This window comes from Chenopodium album, chromosome 5 (genome assembly GCF_948465745.1).
Source record: "Chenopodium album chromosome 5, dcCheAlbu1.1, whole genome shotgun sequence".
Lineage (NCBI taxonomy): Eukaryota > Viridiplantae > Streptophyta > Magnoliopsida > Caryophyllales > Amaranthaceae > Chenopodium > Chenopodium album.
The window spans coordinates 8,232,895-8,251,437 of record NC_137838.1 but is presented as its reverse complement, the minus strand read 5'-3'; the positions used below and the strand labels follow the sequence as shown (position 1 = coordinate 8,251,437).

The window sequence follows — 18,543 nt, the reverse complement described above, 5'->3', positions numbered from 1 at the left end:
CATGATCAGATTGTATGGCTGTCAAATTACGCTGGTTCATGATTCTGAGTTAGATTTTGGAACTGCTGTATTGGTGAAAAATAAAACAGTTTATCTATTGCTCAACATATTGATCTAAACTTCAAAGAAAAACCACACAGTTAAAAAGCAAGAGTTTACTCATACATCCCTACTTCTATTTGAAACAACCTCTCCTAATTTTAAATTTATTAGTAAGTTAGAAATACAGATTACAGATCGAAAACCTATCTAGATGTTAAACTCCCCATTCTTTAGAGATTCGGCAAGCTTCTTTGCAATACAGTAAGCAGTAGATTGTATAGTGATCATAGGATTAACACCAACAGCACTAGGCAGAACACTTCCATCACATACAAACAATCCTTCTGCTTCCCAACTCTCCCCATTCTCATCAACTGCACCTTCATTTTCTCTCCTTCCCATCCTGCAACTTCCCATCTGGTGGGCCGTGCAGTAAACTGCCCAGAAACGAGCTGTCAAAGGCCCTTTGGTAGCAGAAACTGATCCTAAAAATTCTTCTATTTCATCCTCACTCTTTCCTTTACACTCTATTCTCTGCCCATCACTCCTATAAGTCCCAACCTCAACAGCACCAGCTGCAATCAGAATCTTCAAGGCTCTCCGAAGCCCTGCTGTCATATTTTCTCTGTCCTCTGCACTTAACCCATAGCTGATCCTCTGCTCTGACCGGACTTCTCCAGACCCTTTGTCCCTCACCATCACAAACAAATTGGCAGTCCTAGAATACCTTAACATTCTCCTCTTTATATCACTGCCTGACTCCCATGGGCAGAAGAGGGCAGCACAAGCAGCTGGCCCTAGGGCAGGTGTCTCTATCAAGGCCCTCGGCATGGAGTTGGACATTTGATCTGGTGCCACTTGATGTGCAGATGTGATCAGCCCACCTTCATAGCTCTTTCCCTCAAATTGTGAAGTGGGTCCCTCTGGAAAATATCCCCACACCATCAGGGATGGATGGAGGTGGAGGTTCTTTCCAATATGTCTGTTCCTCAGTCCACTTGAGATCAGTAGCGGAGGTGTCAGTAATGACCCACAAGCTGAAATGGTCACTTTGGCTTCAAGCTCAAACTTTCCCGAGATCTTCTCATTTAATGATCTCGCTAAAACTCCAACACATCTTTTCTCTCTCTTGTGGCCATTTTTTGTGAAGAGAAGCCTCTCGGCTTTGCAGCCAGTGATTATCACTGCTCCTAAGTTGACAGCATCAACGAGCCATGTCACATCAGTCCCTTGCTTGTCCGCAGTCCTGCATCCATAGTAGCAGGATCCACAGTAGTGAGCCTCAGAGGAATTCCGTGGGACTTGGTCGACCTTTATGCCTAAATTCTTACACCCTTTTCTCAGGACCTGGTTCTGAAATCCTTCCTTCACACACTCAGTTGTAACACCAAGCCTTTGAGTTACACTCTGCATGGCAAACTTGTACTGTGGACTACCAAACAAGCCTAACCCTTGTTCGTCAGCCCACTCTTTTAAGACAGGGTCTGGAGTGTTCAGGGCAGCAGACCAGTTGACAGCAGTCCCTCCCCCAACAGTAGACCCTGCAAGTAGCATGACAGCCCCATCAGTGGTAGGGATCATTCCTCCTTTCTCCATGAGCTCGTTCATCGTGGGGCCTTCAAGGGAGGAGTAGTCAGGGGCAGTGTAGTAGTTTCCTTTTTCGAGGACCACCACCTTTTGGCCCGCTGCAGCAAGGATTGCAGCTGCCACTCCTCCCCCACAACCAGATCCCACAATGACTACATCACACTTGATCTTGTAGAGGTCATCTTTGGGATCCTCTCTGACATCGAGCCCTTTACTCGTGAGAGATTGCAATAGGGTTAACGGAGTTTCATAGAGGGTCTCGACAATGCCACTTTCTAGAGGCCGCCCTTGGTTGTTTGCTTTGTTATCTGTGGTGGTGGTATCAGGTTCGTAGTCTATTGCCTCCCATACCGCGTTATGAGAGTTATCATCCACCTGTTCATCATGAATAATCAGTATTGCATATTCTGATTTGGTATGCTACATTATAACACAACAAGCAATGTATAGATCTAAAACGATTTCAATTCACCCAAGACTTGCTCTTTACATTTGGACGGTAAAGTTGATAAATGTTGTTCCATCAAGCTAATTAACGTACTATGCAAATAAATTACTTGTACAAATTAGTACTCCGTACTACTTTAAAGAACCAACCAATTATTAGGTTTTCTCTCCTTCCTTACTTTCTACTTCTAATGACATGCAACAGTTAACTGAATGTAGGTAATAATGACGCGCACGCATACGTGATGTATATCTCTGTAAGATAGTTTTTCACAATAGAACGGAATAATCAAAATTGATTAATATCACATATAAGTTAGGCTATGTTCAGTTCGGCTTATGTAAGCAAATTTTAGTTTATATAAAAATGACCAAATTAAAAGAGACCTTTTCTTTTCACTATTAGTCTTTTTTTTTTTTTTTTTTGAAAACACTATTAGTCTATTATATCATAATAAATTATTAGCGGTGCTCTAAAAGTTCATTAAATATTTCTTTTAAAAAAAAAAGCTCATTAAATATTGCAATGAACTTGCTTGACTTATCTATATATAATAACCATCAAAATTTACAGTAGTAGCTAAAGACAGTTGACCAACTTAGGATTTTTTTTTCTAATGAAAAATTTATCATTTTCAAACTTCTTTTATTTAATTCCTTACCATAAAATAAAACCGAATAGTAATTGGATGATTAGGTACGTTTCTCGTCCCTTCCCAAAAATCATAGAATACTGTTGGGAATGTGTGATAGAGAATTAAAGGGAAATTTTCAGCTAGATTAGTGATTTTTATTTTGAAATTTTTTTTCCTAATTATTTATTTTGTTTCCTAGCTCATGTATTATTATACTCTTATGGAGGAATTGGACCATGCACGAGAAGAGCCCTATACGATAAAACAAAGAGAAGGGACAAAAAAATATGGCACTTCCTCAAATAAGTAAATTCCGAGCACTCAAACTTATTATTTGTAAAACTACATTCCATTCTATAAAGTTTACGGGCCAAACAAAGAAAAATGAGAAAAATAACATCTTTGAAAATGATTATCTTTCGGACCAAATATCTACTCAAAGTCGACCTAAGTAGATTTAATAGTATGTCAACCCATGTGAACACTATATTTTCTTGGAACACACAAACAACATAGAGTATAATATTTCTTCCAATCTTCTATCCCGCGCTAATTAACTTTACACTTTTTTCGTTTTTGTCTATCTCAAAATACTATTTTCCACATACTACTTATGGTGTTTCTCTATCTTTAATTTACTTTAATCACGTATAACTACATGTAATCTTTTAACAAGTGTACATCTCGAAAGTATAAAGATAAAAACAACGTTATATTCATCATGATTTTGATTGACAAACAATACAATTATATATCTAATAATCTATTTACTACAACAAGAGAAAGCCAAAGTTATAGTAACTAAATGGACTAAATCCTTAAGCAACATTCAAAGCTTATTATTGTATGACATAAATATCTACTATTTGTATATCATTTAAATAAAAGGCAATCAAATAAACTTATTAGAAGTATATATACAGAAAAAATAATTAAGGATAGAAAGATTAATTACCAAGGAAAAGCAGAAGTAGAGGCACAATGACTTGAGAAAAAAGAAGACCAATCTAAGTGGACTAAAGAACTTGTGACATGACCAATTCTGTAGAATCTTCTCTCTTCTTTCAGTTGCTAAATGAGAAAACTTTGTTATGTAAGGCCATTCTTTACCAAAACAAAGAGATCCACATAACAAAAGTGTCCCTAATCTTGTTGATAGTAACCATAATACTACCCTTACCAATAACACTGCCTCCGGCAATCCTCTATCTTTCATCACCCCCGCTACCTAAACCACAAGAAAAAAAAAAAAAAAAAAAAAAAAAAAAAAAACCCTGATAAGTTTACACTATCAACGTGACTATAAAATAATAGACAGAGAGGAATTAAAGTATGTACGTATATGGTAATTGATCATTACCTCGAAAGGTATGGGTTTTTGAGATCCAGAGGATCGATAGAAGGATTTAGTAGAGTTATCGATTGGTTGATTATGATCGAGTTTAGAAGGAGGATCAAGTGGAGGGAAGAGAGCTTCACAAATACTTGTTAAGGAGTCCATTTCTGAGGAAGAAATTATCTGTTCATAGGTTTTATTCTCCCATGATTTTCTTAATCTAGGATGACTTTGGTTTACCTTCTTCATTTTTTTTTTTCTTGTGAAAATATTTGTTTGCTAAAGTGTGTGTTTTGAAATGTGTATGGTTTGTTTGCTTGTATGCGTGCGTATTTATAGTATTAGAAACTTCATATAAGATATAACGGTTGCAAATAGCAATATTATTGAATTTTTTTTTTTAATCATACTAATTAAGTTTAAGCATTGTTCTAATCATATTTATCACAAAATAGACTCGACAAAATTGGTCGATAATTAATTGCCTAATAATGCATGTGGGACTTTAAATATCATATCTCAACGCCAAAAAATGAGGACGAGATGTAACTTTTATAAAAGTATCTACTAATAATTTTGTGAAAAAAGGGGTTTGATAGAAAGTACTTAATGGATAAGATAAAGATAATTAATTTCTAAAAATAAAAAGAATTATCCTAATGTGAAACGTCACACTTATGGATGGACTTAGTAATGATGGCTTAAATATAAAAAATATGAAGATAAGAGGATTCGAACCCAAACCACTTATAGTAAAATTGACTATTTAGGCCCTGTTTGATTCACCTTAATTTTGCTGAACTGAAATTATTTTTACTGAACTGAACTTATTTTTACTAAACTGAACTTATTTTTACTAAACTTAAATTATTTTTACGGATTTTCTATTATAATTCTTCTTTAAGAAAACTGAATTTTACTGAACTGAACTTATTTTTACTTAATATTATTTTTTTAAGGTGAAGAGAACAGGGCCTTAGCCATCTAAGCTAATTATCAAACACATTATATATATATATATATATATATATATATATATATATATATATATATATATATATATATATATATATATATATATATATATATATATATATATATATATATATATAAACCACATGATTTAATTATTTTTTAAAAAAACACATATTTATTCAAAGAAAATTAAATCATAAATTACAATGTATATTAATGATAAGTTAGTTTCATATACTACGTATAATAATCTGGGGCATTGCCCAGGCCCAAAAATTAGTTTAGGTGAAAAGAACGCACCTTAATGACTTGATCCTCATAAATTAACCTACTAGGCTCTATGTCGAGTGTGCAATCAACAATCTCATATACCCGTAAATAAAAAATAAAATAAAAACTCTCATACATGCATAATGTACACTTTTTTTTTTTTTCCTTTTTTTTTTTGGTAATTGTTAATGTACACTTACTATACTGTTAATCTGTCATACACACTAATTTTTCAATATATTGAATTAGGTGCTTAAAAATTTTCTCATATAGAACTCGATTAATTAATGGATGTAAATTATTAGTGATGATTTTCAGGATTAAAATTTGTCTAGTTAATTTGTCAGCAACAATTCAGACATATTCAGGGAAGAGCAGTGAAATTAGTTTGCTATGTTCCGTACTTATACATTGTTTGATTGCTTAGTTTCAGCTTTAGCGTGTTATTCGTGAGCCTATAAAACGGGCATTTAATTTGTTGGCATATGTTAACATTTAATTTGTTGTAATATGTAATTAACACACTTGAATGGCATTGATTTATTTTGTTGCAGCACATACACACACATAGAATACGTGCTTGTGTAATTTATCCGTTTGGGAATATGCTAAACCTAGCTATGTATACACCATAACGGTCGTTCTAAGGAAACAGATCTATATCTGGATGATTCGGAGTAGAATAGCCGAGAGAGCGAGGCAACAGACATAGTTTGTTGCCTGATTTCCTTCCCAATAGATATGTCGTGCATGAATGCTCGAAAAAGAATCCATATAGATAGCCTTGACATCCGCCATAAGAAGCTGAAGTTTCCATGGTCAGCTAGCTGATAAAACGACCCTGTAAAATATTAATAACTGTGAGATTATCGCCTTTAATAAAAAAAAAAAAAAAAATTTAAAAAAATAAAATCTTCAACAAGAAGGAGGTCATTGCTAAGGGCAATGTGCCAATAGCTTCTGCAAGGAACGTCAGACAAGAGCCTAAATTATAAGTTCGGAGTTAGGAGTATGTAGTTATGTACTTTTAACTTAATAGTATAGTCTCCTTGTACGCAAAGATTACACATATAGGAACCTATCTCCATCATTTTGACTAGGCTTATCTGAATAAGTACTTCTATAGCTAGAACACTAAATGAGTTAGTTGTTCACATGCATAGTAGAATCCATGATATTATTTAACACAAATTCCGTTGGCTTGTGACCAAGATGAGAGCCAAAGTAGTATGTTTGTGAAAATAGAAACTGGTTTTTTTTTGTACATTTTAATTGCAATTTAGTTTTCTTGCTTAAATAAGACATGAATACAACACAAATAATGCTTTTTTCTCACCTAATAATTTATACCTCTTACCCCCACATTATTGAATTTTACATACTTCACAACGCATAGTTATGTACTTGTGTCTTTTATAAGGTTCACTCATTTTCACTATAATTACATTCCTCAAACAAAATTGGTATTAAAGGTTGACGTGAAGATTTACTATTTTAGGAAATTATGAATAAATGCATTTTATGCAACCAACCACTAAAATGTAACATCAATATCTTTTTTTTTAAGGACATGGATTTATTAATTTGTTGTCCTTAAAATTTATGTTTTTTTGAAAAAAATTTATGTTTTTTTGAAAAAAATTTATGTTTTTTTTAAAAAAAATTTATGTGTTACTTCTATTATATGGAATATCTTAAGGGTAAAGCAAAATCTGAAGTTGGAAAGCAATAATTAACCAAAAATAAGGCTAATCAAAGATTTTGTAGGCTAATGGAATGTGCATGAATCTTCTATTGGTTGGGTTAGACCTTAGATGATATGTTTGTTTTAGTTTCTCTAGGAGGGTGATGTGTTCATTTTCAACTAAACTGTGATTAATTTCTTAATTATTGGATAATTCTACCTTAACACTTGTCATTGGATCGATGATTCTACCTTAACACTTGTCAAAACACCAATTATTCTATGGTTGAGTCTAGAAGAAATTGCATGCTACATTTGAACAACTCATGCACTATATGCGGAAGTTTAGGTGACCAAAGAAGAATTTTTTTTATTAGGAGACAACTAAACTGTGATTAGTTCCAATCTTATTTGTAGTATGTATGATATTATTCTTGTATGAGCATTGACTTTATGTTTAATTAATTAGTATATTATCAATTAATGTAATTTTGAATTTGGAAAATGTTATTGGGTTAATCTCAATTAATGTATATATTCCTTTTTAAAATAATAATTAGTTTTTGGCCTGGACGATGTCCTAGGTCATTGCTTGTATTTTAGTTATAGTAATTTTTTTTTTTAAAAAAAAAAAAGTTGTCGATGTGATTAGACATTAGAGGGACGAAACTAAGAAACTTATGGTGGGAATATTTGATGTTCTAACAAAATTTCAATGGGGAATCAAAGTTGAAATTAGTGAATGGGTTTCAACACTCGTACTCGTATTAGTGAAAGACGTGTGTTGACAAGTATATATTATGAAAGCCAAAGAGGTTGTATTGGAAATTTGGAATAAGGAACATATACGTAGTATAAGAATATGATTTTAAAATTTACACAAGTACGGAGTACACAACATTCTTTATGTATATATATGGTTCCTACTAATATAAGCTTGATTACTGTAAAGCTAGTAAACTAAATTACACAACATTTTGTACTAGTACATATGTTCTGCCAACAAGTAGTGATTATACTACGTATTTTACACTTATTAACGCTTAACACCTTACTATGATACATATAGATACATAGATCGATTTGATCAAGAATTCCGTGGCTGAATATGAGATACGGCATCAGAAGAGTTCGATTGTGTGAATTGTGGTAGAGGAGGGACAAAGGACATAACAGTAGGTGTAGCCGGTGTAGGAACAGTGGTAGACAAATATTGTAGAGGGCATAAAATTGATCCAAAAGTACCCGGAGTTGGAGTCTGAGTCTGAACCTGAGGGACGGGTCGAATAGGCACGACACCATCACACGGGGGTGTAACCATGTACGTATAGCCAGAGGATGACATGTGAGAAGGCCACGTACCATATCCGAGTCTAGGGACCATTGTGGGTTGCATCATCATTTGAGGTGCATATAAATTTTGGAGTTGGCTTTGTCCAATTGACCTTGACATCATCTGTTGCTAGTTGCAAAATTAACAAAGTAAACTTTAGATTTTGTTACAAGTCTAAAAGTTAAATGATTAGAACGTTAAAGTAAAAAATGGGATAATAAGGTAATTGGATTTTTTTATTTTATTTACATCAATTTGAAGCTTCATGGATTTGATGTACTTAATTGTATGGTCCAAAATGGACGCATGATCTCCCTGCATATTAAGCCACAAAACTAGTTTTCATCAGTAACGGAAATACTCATAAAACAATTTTCTAAGAAACACTTTTTTTTTTTTTTTTTTTTTTTTTTGAAATATTTACATCCAAATAGGATAACTTTACTTAATTAAATACTATTTCACGCAATTGTTGGTTAATAATAAATAAAACTTCTAAAGGGGTGTTTGGTTTACATAATTAAGGTATAAGGTATGGGTTTGGAATGATTTAAACTCATACTTTATGTTTGTTCTATGATTTTATGAGTTTCAAACCCATACCTCAAACCCCCAAGGTATGGGGTTTAGAAACCTTGGGGGGGAGGTGGGTTTGGCTCATTCCCATACATTTAGGCATTAAATAAAAGAAAAACATTGCATTCTATAATCATACCAAACATATGGTATTAAGAATCAAGTTCCAAACCCATACCACTATGGTTTCATTCCTGATTCCAACCCCATACCAGTTTGCGAACCAAACGCCCCCTAATTAATTTACAGTCAAATTAATTTCACAATTAACATTCCTAAGACATGGATCAAATTTAATTAATAATTGATCTATAGTCTGATCAATTTGAAATTCTTTAGACATAGATCAGAATAAATAATTAATATGTGAGTTAGGATTGATTGTCCTACCGTGATAAAGGAAAGTTGACGACTACCATAAGGTATAGAATCCTACTGTCATACCTTGCCATATATATATTCCCTCCGTCACATACTACTCACAAACAAAAGAATATTTTATGTCTCACAAATAATACCCCTTTGTTGCGAGTACTTCGTAACGAAGGAAGTATTATTGATTGATTTTAGAAATCTATTATAAATATTACTCCGTATTAAAACAAAACATTGCAGACAGCATTCCTACATATGTATCATTTTCACATTAAAAGTTTTCCTTCAATAATGATTAATGTTTTTTATTTTTATTTTTAATCTACACTTTTGACTTCAATACACAAGTGTATAAAAAATTCAATAAATCAAGCCTCTCTCCTAAATTATAGTTTCACATACCTAATTTGTTTGATATTTGATAGTGGTTTCAATTTTTATTACTTTCCTAGTTTCTTTAAGTGTAAATTATTTTTAAATCTGATTCTAATCTTCATATATATACAACGTAATGAAAGTGAAATTAAATTATAAGTTAATTTTAACATAATCTAGCATTTTGATTAATTTAATGCTTTATTTTTTTTAATAATAAAGGATCTTGCTAACGAACGCCCCCGGGGCGTTGGATAAACATTTAAAATATTACTTAAATTGGTATTAATTTGGGAAAGCATGACAAAATCACGCATCGATCGGTGTAATTAATGTTAATTTTAATTTGCTTATCCAACACCCCCGGGGCGTTCGTTAGCATGTGCCAATAATAAATCATCATGTATAATTTTTAATCGATTTGAATACCGTTCGAGTCGTTTTAAAAGGCAAAAAATATAATACTCGAGCAGTGGCGATTCCAATATGGGTTCAGTGGGTTCAGCTGAACCCATACTGGAAAAAAAAAAAAAAAAAAAAAAAAAAAAAAAAGGAATAGGTTTTTTTTTTTTTAAAAAATAGGGATAAATATTAAACTCCGCATATTATTTCACTTATACATCCCGCGTTCTGGTGGTGAATGCCCTGCCTTTTAGTACAGGGGTCAGGGGTTCGAAACCCAACCCCTTTATTTCCTTACTTTTTTTTTTTAACTTATCCCCATTCCCCAATTCAAAATGGTAAAACCTGAAACAGAACCCTAACTTCTTCTTGAGTTCCTGACTTCCTCTCCCCTCACTCTCATTTAAAGAAGACGCCGGCACGCCGCTCTCTCTAGGTTGCAATCCGCCGACGGCCGACCGGTGTTCAACCTTCTCCAGTTCTCCGAGTTCTCTCTCTTCGACAGTCTACAGGTTAGTTGTTTATTAATCTTTTTTTTTTTTTTAAAATTGTTAATTGAAATTGTGATTTCATTTACTTGTGAATTAGTGAATATGTGATTATGTGAATGTAATGTAAAATTGTAGAATGTTAAATTGTTAATTGTTAATTGAACATGTGAATATGTGATTCATTGATTTCATTGTATTTTACAAATTTACAGTTTGGACATGAAAGGCTTAGAATATTTTTGGAAAGAATGTGTGTCAAAATCACAAAAATCATCAGCTTGGTCATCCCCAAATTCTATCCCAATTGATGAACCACCTCAAAATGAATCTCCAACACCTCAAAATCAATCCCCCACAGACCCTACTACTGCATTGTCACTGGTGTTATGATTGTTTAGTCACATTTGTTGAGAAAGAAATGTTTTTCCTAGTTAAAGATGATGATGTAATAAATCGCTTTCAAAACATGAAGACTCGTCGAGTTCAATTGTAATTTATTTGAATTTTATTTTTTATTTTTTTTTGTTGTTGTTGTAATTGACATGAATTGTGCATTTGTGCACACCCTAATTTTATTTTGAATTATGATATTTTATATCCTTCAATTTGTTTGGAGAGTCCAAACCCATAACGAACAAATCCTGGAATCGCCACTGTACTCGAGTGGGTTTTATCCACCTTTGTGGTTTGATATTGTAGTTCATAGGTGGCTATAATATAAATCTCTATGATCATGGTTGTAGAGTTTTCACAAAGGACCCACGAGGTCATTTAGTTGTGATTCGGTACTACTAATTTGATGTGTTTGCATAAGGTATATTTTAACATCTGTCTAATTTTACATATGGAGTGTTAAAAGAAAGCTTGGTATGTGTAACCGAAAAGAATAAAACAATGGTTTCACGTGATTTTCATACAATCTTCCAATAAACTTGTTAGTTGTTACCTTAAGAGGCCGGCAAATACAAGTCGTTTATCTCACCGGAAAGGGCATATATATAAATATTATATATTACTTTGTAATATATTATTAATATATATTTGTAAGCACAAATAAATTTGTATTTGGGAATGAAACGAATTACTGATTGGATAATTGAATAGTTAAATAGTTATATATGAATATTATTTAATTAATATAATAATCTACTAGTGTGAACTTCAATAGTTTATAATTTTCACAATATTAAAACACTGTGTTTTAACAATTTTTAATATAATATTTTATCTATTATGCCTATTAGAGACAAAAATGTATAGTCTATAATAGTACTATATGTGCAAATATTTGTATGTACCTACGTGTGCAATTGAGATAGATGAAAACATATATTCCAAATTTATAACTAACAATCTTTCAGTGAATTGAAACTTAGCTTCTAAAATTATTCCCATGCTTTTCAACAATACTTCATTCTTAGTACATATTACTAGCTCCTTAATCCTAGATACATATTACTAGTTCCTTTATCTGAGGATGTCATGGGAGCACAATGATCATACTATACCCCATTCAATCATCGCGTTGAGGTGAGTATAGAATCATTCAAACTAGATTAAAATTGTTGTGGAAGACTACTTGTATTGTACAGTAAACTTGAACATTACATCATGTGTGTAGTGCTAGAAATAGGTGTATGTATATAAGGGGTATTAAGTGAGTTCATTCTCGCATCATTTGAAGCAAATTTATATTCTTAATATATATGGCTAATTCTAACTTTATATATATATATATATATTTCATCATCAATAACCCCTTAAAATTATAATGTGTAGTAATGAGCGTTGGCCACATTGTCTGTTGTGCAAATATAAGTTGTCTCTTGTATAGTATTATAAAAGATAGAAATAATGAACATGTATACTTAAGAATTATCTGGGCTTGGCCCACTTGCTCACCAAAAAAAAAAAAAGAATTATAATATAATCGTCTAAGCATTAACTTTATGCATGCAACTTTAATTTTTTACTTTTGGCCGATTTTTTTTGCATTATATCTTTTTGCATATACTAAATAATTTTAGTTTTAGTTTTAAGATGTTGTTGCAAAATTCAATCATAAGAGGAAAAAGAAAGGTGAAATAAAGACATCTTACCTTGTCACAAGTTGGCACTAAAGCTTGAATAACTTTCATCTTTGCATTGATGCGTTCCCTTCGTTTGTGCTCATTACTTCGTCTCTGTAAATTTCTCTGTTCATGTACAAATTTACCAAGTTACAAGTAGTTGGGAAAATCAAAATAAACCCATCGATAAATATATAATAGTTTGAAATTTGAGTTATTTAATATGGGAAAAACAGTATGTAAATTCATAATAATATATCAATTTAAATTACACATATTTATATATATACACATACAACACAAGTACAATATATGTGCAATATATGATATGAATTGTTTTAGAATTTTAAGCCATTATGACTAAAAGTGTGTATAAATATTTATGTAATGATTTAAAATAATAAATTTTATTAAATTATAAGAACTAATTGATTGACTAGAACTCACCCATAAAAATGCTAGTTCTTCAACTATGACCTAATATGTACTCCGTATTTTATTAGTTGTTACTTGATACTGACTATATATTTATTTCAATTTTTTATTTAGTTTATTTGCTGACCATAAATATAAGAAGATCTAATCTTATAACATCATTATTCTTACTTTTGACGAACCATACTGATGCTCAACTTGCTTAGACTCTGGAGGTTGTTTTCCTTTTGAATGTCCTTTGATTGCTTTGACTACATTTCAGTTGATATCCCTAACCTTTTGTTGTACCTTAATCCAATTATATGCTTCATATATATTTATACTAAACAAAAATAATAAAAAGTTATTTGTATGAACTAGATAGAGCTCTAATTTTGTGTAGTACTGACAATTAAATAAATTAAACCAAAGTAGTAATTAATTAGTTCATCTAATTAATAAGGACTTAAGTGTCCAACTACCAGCCTCTATTATGCACATGTAGTAAATCAATAAATTATACTCTCTCCGTCCCTAGAAGAATGACCTTAGAGTTCTATTATGCACATGTAGGGTACTTGAAACGAAAATATAGCATACTAAAATTAGATAATTGATATAATACTAATACTTCTCTATAACAAAGCAAAGTTGACTTGATACTAAGTAGCTATGGAGTACTTTATGTTCTCAAATGAGATTGCTACAGAGTACTTTTATATTGTCAAACAATAATCTTTTACTATTACAGATAATGTAGACATAATTAGAAGAAAAAAAATAATTATGTGTAATCTTATTGGATAGTATTTTAATGTGAATTTCAATAAATCAAATTTTATTCTTAGATTCCATTCGGTTTTACATAATGTAATTTTTGTATGAAAGAAAAAAAATCACATAATTGCAAATTAGTTTTCCTTATTAGAAAAATTATAATAAAATATATAGGAAAAAGGGAAGTAAGGTGGAGAGAGGAAAATAGGGCTTTATCAATCTCCTTCTAGGAAAATAAATATTTGTCACTATTGGGAAAATTGATTTCTACCTCTTCACACACAAACAAAAGAAAATTAAAACATTTTACATCAAACTAAACACATTGTTAGATTATAAAATATACGAGAACTAAACCAATTAAGTAATATAGATCAAAATCCAATTGACTTACTAATTAGAAAACCCTATTTGATTCTTACCAAGTTCGCTCGGCTTATTAAGATACCTTTAAATTTCATAATTTGGAAATTTTGTAAAAAAAACTACCTATTATAGTCCAAAATTTGCGAGAAACTACCTATTAAAAAAAATATTGTAATTGAATACCTAATTTTTGAAATATGTTGTAATTTACTACCTTACGCCGGATTATGAAGGAGTTTGACCAAAATTCTCCGGCGTTGACTCGATCACGTGACCATCACGTGACACTTAATGACCCTTTTCTTTCCCAAATTTTCTCACAAATTTCCCATGTGATGGTCACTAAGTGTCACGTGACCAAGTCTACGCCGGAAAATTTTGGTCAAACTTCATAATCCGGCATAAGGTAGTAAATTACAACATTTTTCAAAAGTTAGGTGGTCAATTACAACATTTTTTTTAATAGGTAGTTTCTCGCAAATTATGGACTATAATAGGTAGTTTTTCACAAAATTTCCTTAAAAGTTCAGTAAAAATAAGATGCGGAAAAACCTAAACTCAAATAAGATGAAGGTTGTAAACTTGCAATATACTCACCCTCAATGGATCGTTATGCACATATTTATCATCTTGATGAAGAGGTATACACTCAGGATTCAGAGGTTGTTGCTCTCCCTTCGAATGTGGTTTGACTACACCCTTAACTTGTGGTTCCTGAATTCAATGTTCTATCACAAAGTATGAATGGATGAAAACACAAAAATTTGCACCAAACAACTTTCCAATACTTGCATTCCAATAAAGAGTTAAGGGTAAATGATTTGTTGTCAAATTCAATTCAATAAGTCTAAGTTACAGTAAGAGTCAAATTTATCTTTCTTAGTTGATGTTTGTTACAAAGAAATGTTTGTCATGTTTATGTTTGTTACAGTAAGAGTCAAATTAAATTCAATAAGTATTTCGTTCTCAAAACTTCGACCCTTTTGGGTTGATTGCAGTTATTAAGAAACTTAAATAAAAACATATTGGAAAAAAAATTTACACGGAGTTTGTAAAAAAGTAGAGAGATAAAGTATTAAAAATACATTAAAAAAAAAAACAAATTTTTATATGGAAAAACTAATTTTGCACAAATATTGTTGTAAATTGGTGGATATTTTAATGCAAATGGGTCGATAATTTTGGAACTAATTTAGGCCAAAAAGGTCGAAGTTTTGGGGATGGAGGAAGTACAAAGAAATGTTTGTCATGTTGATGAATGCGTGTTAGGTGGCTAACATGTTATTTCGTGCAATACAACTCTTTACAATTAAAAGTTTTACATAGTATTTCCTCTGGGGGTTTTTTTTTTTTTTATTTATTGATGTATACATTATTCACATACCATGTTTGACTTTTTTTTTTTTAGCTATTATAAAACAAATATATATCTCTCTCTCTTCACTTTGGATGTAATCAATGATATTCTCTCAATTGAAAATTATTGCGCCATTGAGGAAACAACTGAAAGTTATACTAACACAAAGTAATGCAACCTCTCTTGATTTTATTGTTTTCAAGTTTACTTCCTATTGAATGAAATAATTGTTGATCGTTGAGGTATTTAGAAATTAAAGCAAATGAATTGGCATGGTAAAGAGAAAACTTGGAAAATTTTCATCAATAAATGTGTTCATGAAGATATGTAATTATGTATACATTTTTTTTAATACAAATTGTACTATATATTACTTCGAATTTTAATTGGCATGTGTTGTGCACGGGTTAAATTTTTTATTAGTAGAAGTACATACATTTTTTCAAGGAAAATTTTATAAATTTAAATAATTATATGGTTAATAGATGATTAATTATGAATTATACTCTTGAAATTTGTATGGTTTTAACCTCATATCTTGTTGTATCAAAAGATAGCTACAAAGGGGAAGTGGCGAAAAGTTTACTCTATAATTGGTTAATTTCCTTTTTGTGTACGTATTTGATAATTAGTTATCATGATTGTACTTGACTACTTGTACTAGATAGCATACGTATATCGATCACAAATTCTTATATATGGCTAGTCATTCGGTGTGATCAACCGTCATATATACAATTTACTTTGTTAGTGTTATCGAGGTTATTTTATATATGAAGAACACATTGTATTTTGTCAATTGTTAAATTATGGAAATAATAATTATTAATCACTAATGGTCTTGTGTATATTATCTTTGTGATCACTTACCCCCTGTGCGATTAGTCTCATCATTTTAATGTTATACATAGCCCTTAGGGCTACATATAAGTATTAAATTTACACTTGAAATTCGTAAAAAGTTAAGAAATTATCAAAATATAAACACTAATTACACTGATTTACGCGTGTTTTTGTCGTAAATTCCTAACTTTATACAAAATGCATAAAAAAGGAATCGTATGATCCATTTTCTTAGCTCATTTATCAAATTTGGTTAAATTATTATAGAAGTAAAATGCTAGCCAAAGCCATTCCCATCCTATTCCCATTTTTTCTCCTCCCTTTAATTTGCCTAATTAAATTAATCTAATTAAAAGATCTATTAACAAAAAAAAAACATAACCTTCTAGATCTACAATTATTATTTCTTCAATTAATTATTTCTTGGGCTCCTCTTTCTAAAGTTATCTTTGATCAATATATGGATTTACTAGTATAAATATATGAGATTGTTCAATTCATCAAGTCTAAACACTTCATCACTAAGCGGTTCCATAAAATAGTTTGTTGACGGTTCAATTAAGAATAATAATAGCTATATAAATTGAACCATCTAACAATTAATCACATGATTTTCCTTATTTTGAAACATGTACAAGAATACTTACTAACCATAGTTTGATAACCTTGTGCAACCAACCAAATGATTAGGCTTACCTCCAAGTGACAATTGCCGACTTGGGGCGGTGCCGGTGTCGGCGTTGGTGGTGGCGGTGATGTTGCCGGTGCATGGCCAAGAGGAACTTGGGATAAATGTTGAAAAAAATCATGCAATGAGATAAAATTATCAACCCCTATGTTTCCCTCAAGGGAGCAAGAAGCAAGACTATCATCCATAAAACTTATCAAATTATTATTGTCATCATATAATAAAGTTGAATTAATGGAAGACGTGCTCATAATAGGGGTGCTACACACCAGCTGATTTTTCATGTTTTTACTGAATTTGAATTGGGCTAAATTGTAAGTTTTATTTAATGAAAAAACCCTAACCTTATTATATATATGGGTATTCGTTTGCATAACAAGAGAATATAGGTGCATGCACATTAATGTTTTTATGGTTTTTAAACGTAGTGTTGCCACTTGGACGGCCGATTGACAATTTTCGCACTTACATGAGGGGGAAATGACACTTGCACCTTGTGCATTGAAATTTTACTTGGCATTGCATCTAACTACACAAGTTTGTGTCACAAAAGAGTCTGGGCACTATAAGTCTCTTAAAATGTTATCATCATAAAATCAATCGCTTGGTGTATTTTGACAAAGGATGATATATTTCTTTCCAAGAAGTCATACGACATCTATTAAAACATTACACGACAATCGAATTGAATCAAATAAAAACACTAGCTCTTTCAGCAAAACCACATTTGTAAATCATACATTTATTATACCCTCGTTCATATCGATGTAATTTACAGTCTTCTTTAACGAGGGGGTAGGCTATCAATTTGTTGTTTCCATAAAAAAATATATATATCGTTTAATTTATCTTATTGTAATTGAAGGATTAATCTCTTTTTTTATCTCGTACAAATCTTATTGATGAAATAACTTAATAAAAATCCCTCAAGTAAAAATGCAAATCCTCCGTGCCTCCACTACAAGAAAATTACCTTTTCGTAACGATTATTCTAACCTTTGGTATTGATTGTAATTGCTACAAAAAGTTTTCCTAATATTCGATACATTATCCGCCGTTACCATAACCTTTAGTATTAGTTTCAATATCGTCATTGGGGTTGCCCTCAATAATCGATACGAGAAAATACATCCAATCTTGAACATGCAACCTCAATAAGTGTTTTACCAATAAGTTATGACATATATTATGTATTTTTTGTCAAACAATATTTATATATCTAGTCTTGAAAAGACTTTTCGTATCAATTTTTGGGTTTTTGTGATGATTGTAAATGATAAGATGTCTCATAATTTTATAAATATGAAAAAAAAAGGTGGATATTTATTATTGTGTTTTTCGTATCGATTTTATATGGGATTACCTTGGTGATTGTAAAATAATACGATTTTCTCTACTGTTACTTTCACAAGCATATGTGCATATTGTAGCGAATGTACAATTAGGACTGTGCATTGGTCCAAAATCGGACCGGACCGAGATTGAAACCCGGAATCACCAT

General features: G+C 31.4%; 1 protein-coding gene and 1 long non-coding RNA gene across 2 annotated transcripts; one reads left to right on the top strand and one right to left on the bottom strand.

Annotated features, from left to right (window-relative positions):
* Positions 1 to 85: 85 nt before the first annotated feature.
* Positions 86 to 4,296, bottom strand: LOC145631770 (long-chain-alcohol oxidase FAO1-like). Its single transcript, XM_081683945.1, has 3 exons — positions 4,072 to 4,296; positions 3,667 to 3,939; positions 86 to 2,004 (listed from the first exon to the last, which is right to left on the bottom strand). Exons 1-3 carry the CDS (start codon positions 4,294 to 4,296, stop codon positions 250 to 252), a joined length of 2,253 nt encoding a protein of 750 aa, XP_081540071.1. The 3' UTR covers positions 86 to 249.
* Positions 4,297 to 10,230: 5,934 nt separating this feature from the next.
* On the top strand, positions 10,231 to 11,118 carry LOC145630307 (uncharacterized). Its single transcript, XR_014112031.1, has 2 exons — positions 10,231 to 10,549; positions 10,741 to 11,118. It is a non-coding gene; the product is annotated as an uncharacterized LOC145630307 (long non-coding RNA).
* Positions 11,119 to 18,543: the final 7,425 nt, after the last annotated feature.

Coding starts and splice junctions, on each gene's coding strand:
- LOC145631770 (XM_081683945.1), bottom strand. CDS start 4,296: ATGAAGAAGGTAAACCAAAGTCATCCTAGATTAAGAAAATCATGGGAG. Junction 3,940..4,071: donor AAAAACCCATACCTTTCGAG/GTAATGATCAAT, acceptor CTTGTGGTTTAG/GTAGCGGGGGTGATGAAAGA. Junction 2,005..3,666: donor TCTACTTCTGCTTTTCCTTG/GTAATTAATCTT, acceptor CATGATGAACAG/GTGGATGATAACTCTCATAA.